The following is a 15,995-nucleotide window of genomic DNA, read 5'->3' as shown; positions in this document are numbered from 1 at the left end:
CCATGCACCAGGCCTCTATCCTATATAGTAAAAGGGTAATATGCAAACTGACCCTAACCGCAGAAAGACTGGGAATGACTGGTCACTATGACACACACTGACCACCAGGGGGCAGATGTTCAATGCAGGAGCTTGCCTCTGGTGGTCAGTGTGCTCCCACATGGGGGAGCTCTGCTCAGCCACAAGCCAGGCGGATGGCTGCCAGTACAGTGGTGGTGGTGGGAGCCTCTCCTGCCTCAGCAGCGCTAAGGATGTCTGTAGCTTAGGTCTGCTCCCCGCTGGCAGGTGGACATCCCCCGTGGGCTGCCGGGCTGCCAGAGGGATGTCTGACTGCCAGCTTAGGCCCGATCCCCCCCCCCCCCCCCCCCCGGAGCATGCCTAAGCCAGTAGGTGGTCATCCCCCGAGGGGTCCCAGACTCCGAGAGGGCACAGGCCGGGCTGAGGGGACCTCCCCCCCAGTGCACAAATTTTTGTGCACCGGGCCTCTAGTTGCTAAATATATGCTATTTGAATAATGGGAGTGCCCGAGCTTTCCCAGCAGGCCTTTTTGAGGGAAGTGAGCTGGCAGGAAAGGCAGACCAGAGACTGCCTTGACCAGAAATCCCAGTGTGTTTAGGGTTTTGGAAAGTCACACAAAACAAGCCCCGAAAATGTCTCTTGGATGCTAATGGGAGAGGCTGGCTCTTGACTTTAAATAAGAGGATGCTTCAGGTGTTGTGGGAGCTGGCCAGGGTTGGACAAAGCCGTAGAGAAGGGTCAGCATTGGCAAAAAGGGTAGCAGGGTGCGATTTTGGACTCTTCAACCGACAATGGGTCTTACTGAGTTCACTTGAATTTTCCTCATGGAGTGGTTTTCGTTTAGGAAGAAGAATAGCACCAGCCTTGGGGGACTGCCTGTGTCCAATTGACCATGTTCACAGGAGTCCCTTGGGGCAGGAATCTCCCAAGGGGGTTGGTTGGTGATTGAGCAATCAGGTACTCACCACCTGTTATGCAAGGCTTTCTGAGTTCTGCCCATCTTCCCATGGCTCTACTGACTGCCTTGAGGATCTGGCTGCCATAGACCATAATCATTTGCACAGACATTGTGCTTATTACAAATACTAGAGGCCCGTCACACGAAGAGATTCGTGCAATAGGCCTTCCTTCCCCTGGCTGCTGGCACCGGTTTTCCTCCGGCGCCCGGGACCCAGGCCTTTCCTCCGGCTGCAGTGGAGAAGCCAAGCCTCTTCAGTCTTCAGTCTTCACTCAGGCCGGAGCCTGCAGGCTTCGCTCTGCGCCTGCATATGCAAATTAACCGCTGTCTTTGTTGGGTTAATGTGCATACGCATCCTTATTGGCTTGTGGGCGTAGCAGAGTGACACCAGTTTGCATGCTTCTCTTTTAGTGTAGATATGGGAACCATTGGGACTTAGAGAACCTGGGTCTGGGCTTTGAAATGGTAGCAAAAATACCTAAGCATGGCCTCTTGACACACCAGATGACCTCTGACCACATGTGGCTCAGGTGATGGTCCAGCTTAGGAAGTGGGAGGTTTGTGCAGAGGTCTCTCTCCTGTTGTGACCGTGGGCTGGCATCATTCCCTGTCTGTCACTGTTAAGACGGCCGGCAGACCTGTGGCAGCAACAGCTCCAAGTTAACGCAGCCAAGTGTCTCCTTAGTCCTTGGAGCAGAGCTGAAGGGATGCTGGTTTTCTGCTGCTTCTAGCGGCTGTTGCACTATTGTGGCTGATGGCCATGTTTTTAGTTCCTGAAGATTTCAGGTTGCTGTGCCTCTGGTCATAAGAACTGGCTACCTCTTGTGTGGGTAGTCATTTCCAGGTTGAACTTAACGTTCTCACTGCTGACCACTGTGTTTTGAATGATGTAACTACCAGTGAGAAAAACTTTTATAATTGTTGGCTCACTCCATATCTCTTAACTGATTGCATTTAAAACAGTTTCCCTAATATCTAATGTTGAACATATTAAAAAAATGGAAAAAACTATAGTGAACAACCTTGGACTCTACTTTAGAAATATTTTACTATTCTGTTTTTAAAAAATACATTTTTATTGATTTCAGAGATGAAGGGAGAGGGAGAGAGAGAAACATCAGCGATGAGAGAGAACCATTGATCTGCTGCCTCCAGCACACGCCCTCCTGGGGATCGAGCCTGCAACCCGGGCATGTGCCCTTGACCAGAATCAAACCCAGACCCTTCGGTTTGCAGGCCGACACTATCCTCTGAGCCAGACCAGTGAGGGCCATATTTTAGTATTATAAGTGGCAAATTTATAGTCTGTTCTGTTACTGAGTTTAACCATTTAATATTTGGAACTTTCATTAGTGTATTTGAGGTTATACATTCTTTTCTGAATTTCACGTTAGTTGTTCACACTGATGGCCCTTAAAGATGGCCCCCTTTTTCCTCCCGGGATGTGGGGAGGCCAAGGTGTGTGGTTCCATGCTGTGGATCTTCTGGGAGGGGCACTCTTCTTCCTGGTGGCCCCAGTGTGCTGCCCAGTGCCTGACACAGGACACAATGAGGCAACAAGCTTCTGAGTATGTTGAGGTGAGAAAGCAGGATGCTTGCCAGGGGCCTGTTAGCTGCTGCTCAGGTGGGCACCATGTCTCTGACGAATCACCTGTTTTATTTTGTTTAGGTTGGCGATTTTCAACTGGTGTGCTGCAAAAACTTTTAGAAATGCAACACCAGACTATTTAGTCAGGGGCACTCACCTCTTTTTCCTTAGATTGTCAAATAAAAACATGTCAGCAGCCAAAACTGTATAGCCGTCCAGTGTGAATGAATCGAAGTTACACCTATTTTTTTTGTCACGTTGGCAAAAAAATATGTTTTGGTGTGCTGCAGAATTTTAGTAATTTGTTTATGTGCCATGAGGTAAAAAAGTTGGGAAATCGCTCTTCCTTGCTCTGATGTCACTCACCCTGGATTTCTAATAGCAGGGCTCGTTCCAGCAGCCTGTAAAACATGGTGGATTACTATGAAGTTCTAGGCGTGCAGAGACATGCCTCCGCCGAGGACATTAAAAAGGCGTAAGTAATTGTCTCTCTGAAATCGTCTGTGCGGTTGGACAGTATAACTCTGTATTGTCTATAAAACGGCATTCAGTGTAGTACAACAGTCTTTGTTTGCATGCCCAGATTGGGGGTGAGGGTGGGATTAGGTCGCATGGTTTTCTCTTTCTTCCCTTGGGGCAGTGGATTCTGTTTCTGCTTTAAGTGGGTCAGAACCTTCCTGAGGATGTGAGATAATCCCGAGAGCCTGGCATTGGACTTTGAAATGGAGTTGACTTGGAGTGTGGTGCCACAAGCATCCTGTGGGGTCGTCTGAAAATCCCCATCGTTGGGGACCGCAGCCTGCACCTCTGACCGTGACCTGGATCTAATTGATTCATTAGATGTTCTGTTGTTGTTTTTGATAATTTTTGTGAGCTAATTTGAGCGAAACTGACAGTGATTATTGGGAAGCAAAATCTTAAGGGATTGAGAAAAATGCTCCTGATTTTTTTTTTTTTGAGAGAGGTAAACATCGATTTGTTGTTCCACTTATGCCTTCATTGGTTGCTACTTGTATGCGTCCTGAGGAACCCACAATCTTGGCATATCAGGCCGAAGCTCTAACCAACTGAGCCCCCGGCCAGGGTATCATAGATGTTAACGTAAAAGGTTCCGTTGCCTATGAGCATGGGACGTCAGGGTCCCAGGATGACAGATACAAATTTAGAAAATGCTAGTACTTTCAAAAGGAACAAGATGTTCCCATTTTGTGCTATGCAGTTGAATGAATAAATATTGACAGACTTGATTTAGCCATATTTATTTTAATATATTTTTATTGATTTCAGAGAGGAAGGGAGAAGGGGAGAGAGAGAGAAAAATCAATGATGAGAAAGAGAATCATTGATGGGCTGCCTCCTGCACACCCCCTACTGGAGATTGAGCCTACAACCTGACATGTGCCCTTGACTGGAATCAACCTGGGACCCCTCAGTCCACAGGCTGACACTCTGTCCACTGAGCCACACTGGCTGGGGCTAGCCTCATTTATTTTTAATGAGGAAAAGTACAGCCATGGGTGGTACATGTTCTTAGAACAGTCCATTCTTAGAACTCATCCTCGTTCATGTGAGACAACTGGGAAAACTTCTGTGTGAGGCTCACAGGTGTGTGGCTGTCCTCCCCCTGAGAAAACCCACAGCACTGTGTGTGCTCACAGGCCCTCCTCGTGGTGGCCCTGCCCTGCTGCTCAAGCCCAGGTGGGGACGCCTGAAATCCAAGTGGAAACACAGGACACTGGACACTCCGTAGGCCTTGACTTGACATGCAGTTGAGCCCACCTGCGTGGGTGCATTTTCTCATCCGCACACGGCTGACTCAGCTCTTCTCTCCAGTTCTCCGTGTGCGCTGTCATTTCTTATGGAGGGTTGAAGCCCTTTAAAGGGATGGGTCTGCTTCTCCATGATCAGATCCACGGTGCTGTGAGAATAAAGCCTCATGTTAATAACTTGCCACATGTTAAGAGGATTACCAGGTTCTTGTTCTAGTCTTAGATTTTTTTTTTTAATTTGTAAATGTATTTTTACTGATTTCACAGAGGAAGGGAGTGGGAGAGAGAGATAGAAACATCAATGATGAGAGAGAATCATTGATCGGCTGCCCTCCGCACCCCCCCCACTGGTGATCGAGCCCACGACCAGGCATATGCCCTGACCGGGAATCAAATCGGTGACCTCTTGGTTCCTGGGTCAATGCTCAACCGCTGAGCCACACCCGGCTGGGCTCTAGTCTTAGATTTTAAAGGGCATGCTCCCTCCCCATTTAATGTCCTCATACTAACTAAGTATATGCTACTTACAGTTTAGCTAGTATTAGTTAGGATTTGTTTGTTTGTTTTGTTAATCCTCACCTGAGGATATTTTTCCATTGATTTTTAGAGAGAGTGGAGAGGGAGGGAGGGAGGGAAGGAGAGAGGAAGAGAAGCATCCATGTGAGAGACATCGATTGGTTGCCTCTGGCACATGCCCTGACTGAGGCCAGGGATTAACCTGCAATCCAGGTACATGCCCTTGGTTGGAATTAAACCCTTGACCTTTCCATCTGCAGGCTGATGTGCTCTAACCATTGAGAACACCTGCCAGGGCAAGATATTTTAAAATTTAAAAAGTGCATGATTTTCATGTTACTTGACCCCTTGGAACTGTGTGACCTTGGCCATAGGCTCGCCTTCAGAATGGGATGGCTGAGGAAGACGTGGACTTCATGACTGCTGTGGCTGAGACGGCCTCCCTGTGAGGAACGAGAATGTGAGGGCAGGGGGACAGTCATGCGGCAGCCTCTTAGTGCTCAGTGAGCAGGGCCGCCTTTCACACGTGCTCTTCTCAGCCTCACATCTGAGCCCCGCTGTGCACACTTTGTCCTCGCACAGTTAACACTTTTCAACCGATATAGTGTGTATGACGTTCTCTCGGTTTTGGAGCTAATTAATTTGGTTCTGAATGAAAAGGGGAATTTGCAGCTCTGAAGCCATTTTCTTGTCTCATTCTGTTTCAGAGCCTATTGGATTTTTGGGCTTTGGTTGTGATCAATACCTTTTTACTCTTTTGAAGGTATCGGAAACTGGCGTTGAAGTGGCACCCAGATAAAAATCCTGAGAATAAAGAAGAAGCGGAGAGGAAATTCAAACAAGTAGCCGAGGCGTACGAGGTGCTCTCCGACGGTAAGTGACCCGAGGGCGAGACCTCACTGGGCACTGGGTGCCCAAGAAGACGACGTTTGACTTTCCTCATAAGGTTGGACCCCAGTCGGTCGAGAGCATAGGTATTGAGTGCTAATGGAATTCAGGTCCATTCGCCTGGTTTCATGAGTCATGCTAAAGCTTAACCAAATCCAGTTCACAGTTCTTGGTGGAGAGGAGATGTGCCTGGGTTCTGGGGTAGTGGAGCTCTGTAAGGAAGCCAGAAAACCACTGGTCAACCTTGCGAGGAAGCAATACTAGATAACCTAGTGTGAGTCAAGGTGGAGGCATTTGAAAGGGTAGAGGCTGATTCACTGACCACGGGGTGGATGCCTGCTCCACGTGTCTGCATAGGTCAGGGTCACTATTGAAAGTCATTTTTTATTTTGGAACAAACCCCATTTTGCCATCAACCATGTCAGCAGTTACTGACATGGGAGCACTTTGTTGTGTCCATTAGTGTCTCCCTTCTTTATTTAAAGGAAGGCCCAGGCATGTAATTTCACAAGTAACTTCTGTTACTTATGAAAGCACAAGAACACGGATGCCTGTCAGTCATCTTATAATGCAGCATTAAGGTCTTAAACTGATGGTCCAGCTTTTGAGCTGGACTAACATGAACACAGGAGACCTGTATCTCATTTGTGTGCTAACCCAGACCGCTCAGACTTGTGGGTTTCCTAGGCCAGGAACATTAGACAGTGAGTATTGAGCTCAAACTCAAAATTCGCAGAAAGAGAATCTTTAAACCCCCGTAAAAACTTGGTTGCCCTCTTTTTATTTCTCAGAGAGGAAGGGAAAAGGGGAGAGAGGCAGAAACAGACCGACCCTACAACTCAGGCATGTGCCCTGTTGTTTAACTATTGAGCCACACCAGCCGGGCCTCTTTTATTTTTTAATGCTTCTTTCTTTTTTTTTTTTTTAATATATTTTATTGATTTTTTTACAGAGAGGAAGGGAGAGGGATAGAGAGCCAGAAACATCAATGAGAGAGAAACATCGATCAGCTGCCTCCTGCACATCCCCCACTGGGGATGTGCCTGCAACCAAGGTACATGCCCTTGACCGGAATCGAACCCGGGACCCTTGAGTCCACAGGCCGACGCTCTATCCACTGAGCCAATCCGGTTCTGGCTAATGCTTCTTTCTTTAAACAATTGATTTTTAGCCCTAGTTGGTTTGGCTCAGTGGATAGAGTGTGGGCCTGCAGACTGGAGGGAGGGTCCCGGGTTTGATTCCGGTCAAGGGCACATGCCCAGTTGCGGCATTGATCCCCAATTCCCTCATCATTGATGCCCCCGCCGTCTGTTTGTCTGTCTGTCTGTCTGTCTGTCTGTCTCTCTCCCTCCCCCCCCTTCTCTGAAATCAATAACAAAAAAATTAACAACCACCCCTCGCAAATTGACTTTTAGAGACAGAGGAAGGGAGAGAGAAAAACACAGATGAGAGTAACATTGATTGGCTGCCTCCTGCATGGCCCCTACCAGGGATCGAGCATGCAACCTAGGTATTTGCTCTGACTGGGACTTGAACCGGCGACCTCTTGGTGCATGGGTCGAGGCTCAGCGACTGATCCACATCAGCCGGGCTTGTTGCTCCCTTTTTTTTTTTATGGAGTGTACAGTTTTCATGGTCTCTTATGCAGCCTTGAGCCCCAGCCAGGCTGCTGGGAGCCGTCTTCACAGGCACAGTTATTGTTCTTACCAGGACTCTGGTTCCCAAACCTGGCTGGGAGTAGTTTGCTCCTGTGCCTGGTTTCCCCACAGCCCTGCATTTCCCTGCACCATTTTGGAGAACACGTGGTGGTGTATTAGAAGAACCTGCAGGGTTGCTGTGTAAATAGGGCTACATTGTCATTCTTTTCATCCTAGAAGGTGATGAGTACAGGAAAGCAGCATGTCATGAAAGCCTTGGCTGCGTTGTCGGTCAGGGCAGATTCTTTTTCTTGCTTTCATCACTTCTAGGAATCATTTTGTAACTTGGTGGTGATATGATATAATGTATCACATGTGGTCTTTCTGGGTGGTAAAGGGACATATTTAATGTTTATAATCATGCTTTAAACTTCATAATTATTAGTTTCCTGAGTATGGAGAGATGTACTTAGGTTTTTCCCTGTACCCCCCCTTGTCATTTAAAGTAAGCTGGTCCCAAATCCTTATCTCTCATAGTGAACAAAGAATTGTGTTGGTTTTTTACTTGGAACTTGGAAAACTTTATCTATTGGATTTGGATGGGACGGGAACTTGGTTTTATTGACTTTTCTTTTTAAATTTACAGCTAAAAAACGGGACATCTATGACAGATACGGCAAAGAAGGATTAAATGGTGGAGGTGGAGGTGGAGGTATGTAAATGTTGATTTTTCTTTCTGGCAACAAAAGGTTTGGAATTTGTTAGCTCGCCGGGAAAGAGTCAGGTTTCAATAAGTACAGATGACGCCCCCTGGGCTGAGTGGGAGCGGAAGGACATATTGACAGCGTTTACATAGCCTATTGGGAGGCTTTTGTTAGACCAGACATGAAATATTATATTGTGAGTTTATACACCCACATCATTACCTGCTTTACGTCAAAATATCCTTAGGGATTAAAAATAGATCTACTGGAAAACCAAAATCACTAGCTTTGGTGGTAAGGCTAGACAGGTGTTTTTTTATTCTCACCTGAGAGAAAGAAGAACATCTATTGGTTGCCTCTTTTACATGCTACAACCAGGGATCAAACCCAGAACCTGGGCATGCGCCCTGACTGGGAATCAGCTTGTCATCTTTTGGTGTATGAGAGAATGCTCCAGCCGACACAGCCACCTGGCTAGCGCTAGACAGGTATATTTTAGATGAAAAGTTTCTGTAATCGTCTGTGGTGTACATTTGGAAATTGAGGCTCCAAACCAACCCTAGAAAGGTTGAGAGTAAATGTGGACACACTTGGTTTACATGAAGTTCCCAACAAAAAATAAACCTGGTGAGAGAGAATGTGCTGATGACACAGTGAGAGAAGGTGGAAAAGGAAGGGCAGGCACACTGCTGATGTGACCTTCTGGAACGCTGAAGTCCAAACACATGTCACCGAGTCAGGGCGGGGCTATGGTTTTGAATGTTCTGTGGACAAGTGATTGCCCCGAACACGAACTGATAAGCGAGTATGCTGTGCTTGTGCAGGTGGAATTAACTTCGACAACCCGTTCGAGTTCGGCTTCACATTCCGGAACCCAGATGATGTGTTCAGGGAATTTTTTGGTGGAAGGGACCCGTTTTCATTCGACTTCTTTGGTAAGTTTATTGTCAGGGTTGCTGTCTACTTGGTGTCACCATGACTCACAGGAGGACTGGTGGTGCCTTTTCTGTTTAACACTGTTGTATCTCATCATCTAACTTGTCATTTAGGAATTCTAATGGTCTCTTTCCTCTTTTCGGGGGTTTTTCTGAATTTTTACCTTGCACGTTAACGTAACGAAGGTTTTTATGTATTCTTTCATAATTCACTTCTTTTTGCCGCCTGAATTAGACAGTGGTCTGTGCGCAGGTGCCCGGGCTTGGAAACGCTCTTCTGTTCGTGGGAACTGAACTCTTGAGTGTGGTTCTGATGGAAATCCGAGTCACAGCGCCCAGTGTGGAAGGAAGACCTTTGATCTCTGCTGGCTCATGTTCTCAGTGCGGTGTGTGGGGTGTGTGGTGGTGAGTCAGGACTGCACAGCGACCTTCGTCCAGAGGATGGTGTTTCTAGAGGAGCCGGGCTGTTCCTGCTGTTTCAGAGACAGAGGGTGGCTTGTCCCATCATCTCTGTGTCCAGGAGTGTCTGAGACCCAGGTGGTGCTGGGGACACTTGTTAGCCAGTGTGGTGGAGTGCTGGCTAGGTGACCGGGAGGCAGGGCACACTTCCTCCACTGTCATTTTCTTTTGGCTCATTGAGGGGGAAGCACATCTTGTGTGAACCCCGTTCTTCCTGGAGCCTGGTTGATGGGACCGAACAGCCCCTGCCTGCCCTGGAGCCACTCGCTGCTGAGGCTGGTAGGTGCAGGGCCAATGGGGATTCACAGAGACTTCCTTGTTCTGCTGTGATGTGGCTGCTTGTAAGAAGGTAGCTTAAGTGATGTCTGTAGAAACGTTTACTTAGGAGCCTTTTGACTGACAAATGGAACAGTGAAAGCAAAGCAGAGGAATGTTCGGAGGTGGGGCCCACGGTGTGGTTCTTTTGAAGACTTGCTGTAGTTACTGCTATCTTAACTATCAAATGTGGCTTGGACTGCCTCCCTGTGAGCCAAGGGTGGGGAACCTTGTTTCTGCCCAGGGCCATTAATATTTATAACATCATTCTCAGGCCATACAGAATTATCCTCATAAGAAATAAATAGCCTGCTCTATTTTGTCAAATATTTAATCAACTCACCCCTAATGCCTTGGCAGGGCCACACCAAATGATGAGGTGGGTTTTATGTGGCCTGCGGTTCTGATGTTCCCCACTCCTGCCTTAGGTGAATGTAATTATCCTCTGTGTATCAGCACAGACCTTAGCAGATGTATTTTGGGGAGCAGGCAGTGTTGGGTGACATCCTGTGTTAGGGCTGGGCCTGCCCTTTTCCACCGTGGGCTTGGGTACACCAGGTGTACCAGGTGGATACAGCAGAGAAGGAAGGACCCTATGAGCCTGGGACTTCTACAGCACGATTTGTGTTTCGTGATTTTATTTTATTTTTTATGTCTCATTTTTTAAAGAAAAGAGTGGAAGGGAGGAGGCCTGTGGTAATGAAGTGTGATCACAAGGAGATTGGGTTCTCCTTGGGAAAATGTCTGATAGGCCAGTCCAAGCTTCCTCATTGACGTGATTTTCTCTGAGCAGTTCTTTCTAGGGGAAAGGAGATATAGAGATAATAATTAGATGTGAATAAGTATCATGCCGTTTTACCCACCATAGCTGTTTTAATCTCCTGACTTACATCTTCCAGACTGTGAGATTTGTGTATATAAAGAAATCTTTATGTGCCTGTGTGTTTCATTGAGACGGGTTATAGATTGTGGACACGGGGCACATTTTGGTGGCAATTTCTTCTGTGGGTGTCAGCCTAGTTTAGGAGGTGGCCGGTCCCATTGCCATTCTGGACTCTTAGGCAGTGCTCACATGCTAATGCCAGGACTGCCGGGTTCCCATGTGTGGGGTGGCAGTGACACCTCTTCAATCCATTCTTATAGGTGTCCTAGGGGACTTCCACTTTCAGGCGGTCAGGATTTACACGCAGGAGGAGCTGCTGCACGGCTGCTGCATGTTCGGAGTGACGCTGCGGCCTGCTGGCGGTACGTGCGGCGGACAGCACGGCCATAGATGGTTATCAGCACCCGCCTCCTGGGGACTCGGCTCTGTCGTAATGCCCATTTATAGCAGCACATTATCTTTTTGTTTCAATTTTCACATGACTTTTTCTCTCCTGTTCTGGCTTCCAAAATAGTAGATCAAGATCTATTATAAGACATTCCGAGCTGAAGTTATTTGTCACTTATTAGACCTCACGTGTGACTTAGACATCCCAGGTAGAATGGAGGGTGAAGGGTGTTGGACAGGCTATAAGCAGTTCTGTGCCTGAGGACCAAGCTGCAAGGATGGTCACTGACAGGGAGGGCTTGGGCCTGGTCCTGCTGGCATCGAACCCTCCTGGAGGGGCAGGCGTCCTCCCGGGAGAGGAGGTGGAGGCTGACTCAAACCAGCATGCACAGGCGGTGCAGCCCAACTTCTGAAGCACCGACTTGCAGCTCTCCCCATGCACGGTCACAGAGACAGCCCTACCAGAGCGTTAATTGGCCCAAGGAGGAGCTCTTGATTGGGGACCATCTTTATTTCTTTTTACAGGGCACTCAGTAAACTGATGCTCTCACAGAGAAGTCACGGCAGGACTCAGTGTCTGGGAGATCTGTCTGGGTTTAGTCTGACATTCATTTGCTTGCATTCTCATGTCGGAAAGCCAAGGCCAGACTTGAAAATGCAAAACTGTTTCCAGAGCCTATTCATGTCAGCATATTTTCCTTGCATGCTGACATTTGTCTTTGTGACGAGCCCTACTGAATGAAAAGGCTAGTGGAGGGTAATACGGCCTGTAGGCCTGGGAACTTAGCCTTTGGAGGAAGCTAATTGTGTCGCTGAGCCCGGTGCCCGGGTGGTGCAGTGAGCGTCACTTTGCTCTCCAGGGTTCGAGGAGGTGGACAGTGAGGAGCTGGAGCCCAGGGAGGAGCTGGAGCAGCCTGGCGGGGACCAGCCAGCGGAGCACGCCCCGAGCCAGGGGGACAGTGACACACTGGAGGTGATCTCCAGTGAGGAGCTCGAGGGCGTCAGTGAAGATGAGCTGAGCGAGGGCTGTAGTTGGGGCCAGGCCGAGCTCCCGAGTGAGGAGCTGGAGTTCCTATCCAGCGAGGAGGATGAGGCCAGCCTCAGGGCCGAGGAGGAGCAGCTCAGCGAGGACTGCGAGGAGCTGTTGAGCGAGGACAGCGGTCCTGAGCTTGAGGTGCTGCTGGCGACCCCGGGATGGGACGGCCAGCTCACAGAGGGCCGGCCCTGGAAAGTGTACCTGGAATAAAGAGTTTCTGCTACTGCTGTGTGGTTGAAGCACATCCTTGGGTCCTTGGTCAGACACCACGGCGCTGGTGTGGTGACAACTGAGACGTGGGGGGCCATGGGGGTCTGGGAGCGGCTGTTGTACGTGGGTCTTTTCTGGTGCCAGGGCCCCAGGGCCAGAACCACAGTGCCGGGGGCTGGGCACCCAAGATCAGGGCCCGCGGGGGGGCTGTGAGGGGAGTCCCCACCAGGTCTCTGTAGTGTCTGGTGGCCTCAGCGTCCTCGGCATGTAGGTGCCTGCACATCATGTTTCCTCTCTGCAGGTTTGTCTCTGCAGATTTCCCCTTTGAATAAGGCTGCTGGTGACAAGGGTGAGGGCCCACCCTGATGACCTTTCCAAGTGAGGTGACCTTACCGATTCTGGTGTCAGGAGTTCAGCCTAGAATGTTGTCTTCCTGACAGTGTTCAACTCAGAAGCAGCAGATTGAAAAGGAGATGGAGGGGAATGCTTCAAGTTATACCTGCTGAGAGAAATCGGGAGCCAAGGCAGTCCCACATGGGCACAGTGGGGGGAAGGAAGCTCAGGAGTGACCTGTACCTGCGTGGCCCCGTCTGAGACACACGCGTGGAAGACGGCAGTGCAACACAGGCCAAGGAGAAGTGTTAAAATGAAAGAATTTCTTGCGAAGTCCATGGTCGTGAGTGAGGAGCAATGAGGGGGAGCAGTGCCCTCACCTGTTTCTCTCTCTTGTGGGGTGGGGGTAGGCCTAGCAACAGAAAGAAGGTTGCACATGTGAGGATGTGGAGCTGTGTTTGAAAATAGTTAATTTTCAATTAAGATTATGCTGGCAAATGAGGGTGGATGCTGTGCGGATGATGTTCAGTTGCCTTTCAGTTGTCAGTGTGCACTAATGTTTCCCAGTCATTCGCTCCCTTGACACTCCCCTTCTCCCCCAAATAAGGAGAGGGATGTTTCTTTGGAAAAGGTCTCTCCTGAGAAGAGGCTGGCTGGTTCCTGGACCGCGGGATCAGAATGGGCAGCCACCCCAGAGCATAGCAGGCATGTCTGAGTCTCTGGCCAGCCCAGCCCTCTGCCTTCTGCTGTTTCGTTTCCCCTGGGGGGAGCCAGCACTGGTCTAGGGCTGGTCCTCATTCTTTTCTGTAGTTTGCAGGTGACCCTGGCGTCACAATTTTCCTGAGTCCCTTGTAGGTAGGCTTTACGCATGTCTCTAGTGGAGTTTTGGTCCCTCTGGTCGAGGGAGCAACTTCCTTCTGGAAGGTGGTGTAGGTGTCCTATGGCTCAGGTACAGGGTGAAGGTAGATGCGAGGGCAGGAGGAGGGGACAGAAAGGGCACCCACAAGATGAGATACATGGTTTTCCTTCTGTGAGGAGGTCATTTCTGTGGGAGTCAAGTTCATGGAGCTCATTGGGTCCAGCGCCTGCATCTTGGTTCCTTGGATAGATTTTTGCAAATCTTAGAAAATACAGTGCTGCAGCCAGACCTAGGGTATAACCAGAATCTCTGCTTTGTAACAGAGGCGCTATGGGAAGCGGGAAGTGGGTTTACTTGTTTGCCAATACTGAGCCTGCTGCTAAGCGCTAGGCAGCCCTGGGCCCAGTCACCTGGGGCTCCAATGAGTGGCTGATTCTGGATTTGCTTCTATTTCTGTTTGTTTACATTTCTTCCAGACAGGTTCTCTGCTTCTGAATATGTAAGAAAGGACACTTGAAAAATGAGTTGTACTTGTAGCTGGTGTTACTGGCATTAGCGGGGGTTGCTGGGGTTAGCTGGGAGAGCTCGTGGGAGTCTAGAATTTCAGGTGTTTGCCTTTTCTGAAGGTTGCTGTGTAGCTCAGCTTTGAGACTCGAGAATAGGCGGATCGCTCTCCTGTTCGATTGTTTTGTTGTCCTTTGTGCCAGTGCTCTGTGCTGGGCGTTCCTAGTGTGGGCCACATGGCCTGAAGCCACGCCTGCGGGCTTGTCTGCTAGGACAGTGGTGCTCCTACTTGGTGTGGGTTAGAGCACCTGATAAGAGTGGGTTTCTCTTCAGTGCTCTCCAATACTGAATTGTGGTAAAACTTTAGAAAATGTATGGATGGGTTGAAACATCTTTCACTCATAGAGGTTTTTTTTTTTAAGGATTTTTGTGTGTATGTGTTTATGTAAACATTTTTCTTTTGTGCCTAGTTTTTTCATACCATTCAGCTCAGTCTAGATTTTGTCAGAAGTTTGACTTAGGCTGTCAGTTAGTTTAGTACAGCTATCCTCCTTTATTTGCAGGGGATGCGTTCCCAAACCCCCATGGGTGCTTGAACACAGACAGCACCAAACCCTATATGGACCATGCTTTTGTTTTTATACATGCACATCCTATCTATATGTAAGATTTCATTTATAAATTGGGCACAGTAAGAAATTAATAACTAAGAACAGTTGTAATGATATACTGTAATACAAGTATTGTGTACGGTCTCTCTTAGAATGTCCAATGTATGTAGGACAGTGTGGACATGCTGACCGAAGGGGTGATCCGTGTCCCGAGTGGGACAGAGCGGCATTTCATTATGTTTCTCTGAACAGCATGTGATTTAAAACTTAATAATTGTTTCTGGAATTGCCCTTTTAAATCTTCAGGCTGTGGTTGATTGTGGGAAACTGAAACCAAAGAGAGCAAAACCTCAGGTAAAGGTGGGGGGGGGATTATTACACTTTGCTAATATCATGGGCCCCAGAATAATATCATTACTAAGGAAACTTGTGAAATGATCAAGAATACTTTCTCCCCCTGGACTCTGTATCAGGGTTCTCCAGTGAGAACAAAGGGTCTCTGTCTCTGAAGACATTTAGTGGAAGCAGTTGACTCCCATGAATCTGGTGTATGTGTTTTCCCCCTTCTCTTCCTTCGGGCGTCAGATGTGTAGATGTGTGTATTCCCCCACGTCCCGCGTGGTTCAGGGTTCAGGATCTGGAAGAGATGAGACGAGATAATAATTTGGAAATTGGGGGGCCAGGCGAGAGCCCAACCCAAGAGAATGGACTCCACTTGTGCTCAGGCCATCCTTTTATTCAGTTTGGGATTCACCCATAGCCCTTAGGCAGGCAAGTTCCAGTAGCAGACCAGACTATCTTTATCAGACCATCTGGTGGGGAAGTTGCTTCAGCTACCATTTTCTGGGAAATTCCAGAAACAATTACTAAGTTTTAAATCACATGCCGTTTAGAGAAACGGTCGGTCTCACTCGGGACACGGATCACCCCTTCGGTCAGCATGTCCACACTGTCCTACATACATTGGACATTCTAAGAGAGACCGTACACAATACTTGTATTACAGTATATCATTACAACTGTTCTTAGTTATTAATTTCTCATTGTGCCCAATTTATAGGCGGCTTTCCACAATCTGGAGACAAGGTTGGGTCCTGCAGAGCTGAGGTTCCAACTCAGTCCAGAGACCACCAGGCTGGAAGATGGGGTTGCAGTTAGGAAGCCTGTAGGCAGGAGAGTCTAGGCTAGGGTCAGCCTTTGGTTCTAATCAGCCCTTCAGCTGATTGATTGGGTGAGCCCACCCACATTGGGGAGGGCAATCTGCTCTGATGAGTCTGCTGATCTAAATATCAATTTCATCCCAAACACCCTCAACTTGACATGCAAAGTTACCATTACAAGTCCACCCTGTCAGTTTGGCATCCATGCTCACCATCTCCTTAAAC

The 15,995-nt window shown here is 48.4% G+C and overlaps 2 protein-coding genes across 6 annotated transcripts in view; both read left to right on the top strand.

Annotated features, from left to right (window-relative positions):
* DNAJB6 (DnaJ heat shock protein family (Hsp40) member B6) overlaps window positions 1-15,995 on the top strand; it is a 59,240-nt gene that overhangs the window by 14,312 nt on the left and 28,933 nt on the right. For 3 of the 4 annotated variants that reach the window (XM_081101860.1, XM_081101863.1, XM_081101862.1), the window contains exons 2-5: window positions 2,947-3,039; window positions 5,613-5,722; window positions 8,021-8,086; window positions 8,903-9,013. In XM_081101860.1, coding sequence (XP_080957986.1) covers window positions 2,975-3,039; window positions 5,613-5,722; window positions 8,021-8,086; window positions 8,903-9,013 — 352 coding nt within the window. In that variant the 5' untranslated portion in view covers window positions 2,947-2,974. The remainder of the gene's footprint in view (window positions 1-2,946; window positions 3,040-5,612; window positions 5,723-8,020; window positions 8,087-8,902; window positions 9,014-15,995) is intronic. The other variant, XM_081101861.1, reaches the window with a different exon arrangement.
* LOC308526674 (uncharacterized protein) lies at window positions 9,249-12,315 on the top strand. 2 transcript variants are annotated; one of them, XM_081101865.1, is made up of 3 exons: window positions 9,249-9,418; window positions 10,931-11,032; window positions 11,918-12,315. In XM_081101865.1, the coding sequence occupies exons 2-3, from the start codon at window positions 11,002-11,004 to the stop codon at window positions 12,301-12,303; spliced, it is 417 nt and encodes a 138-aa protein (XP_080957991.1). In that variant the 5' UTR covers window positions 9,249-9,418; window positions 10,931-11,001; the 3' UTR covers window positions 12,304-12,315. The 2 variants fall into 2 exon arrangements, with proteins under 2 accessions (XP_080957991.1, XP_080957992.1); XM_081101866.1 differs by having other exon boundaries at window positions 9,388-9,751.

The sequence above is a fragment of the Myotis nattereri genome (genome assembly GCF_964212035.1).
Source record: "Myotis nattereri genome assembly, chromosome: 11".
NCBI lineage: Eukaryota > Metazoa > Chordata > Mammalia > Chiroptera > Vespertilionidae > Myotis > Myotis nattereri.
Note: the sequence above shows the minus strand (reverse complement) of the source record. Positions and strands in the feature narration are given on the sequence as shown.

Coding starts and splice junctions, on each gene's coding strand:
- LOC308526674 (XM_081101865.1), top strand. CDS start 11,002: ATGTTCGGAGTGACGCTGCGGCCTGCTGGCG. Junction 11,033..11,917: donor GACGCTGCGGCCTGCTGGCG/GTACGTGCGGCG, acceptor TTTGCTCTCCAG/GGTTCGAGGAGGTGGACAGT.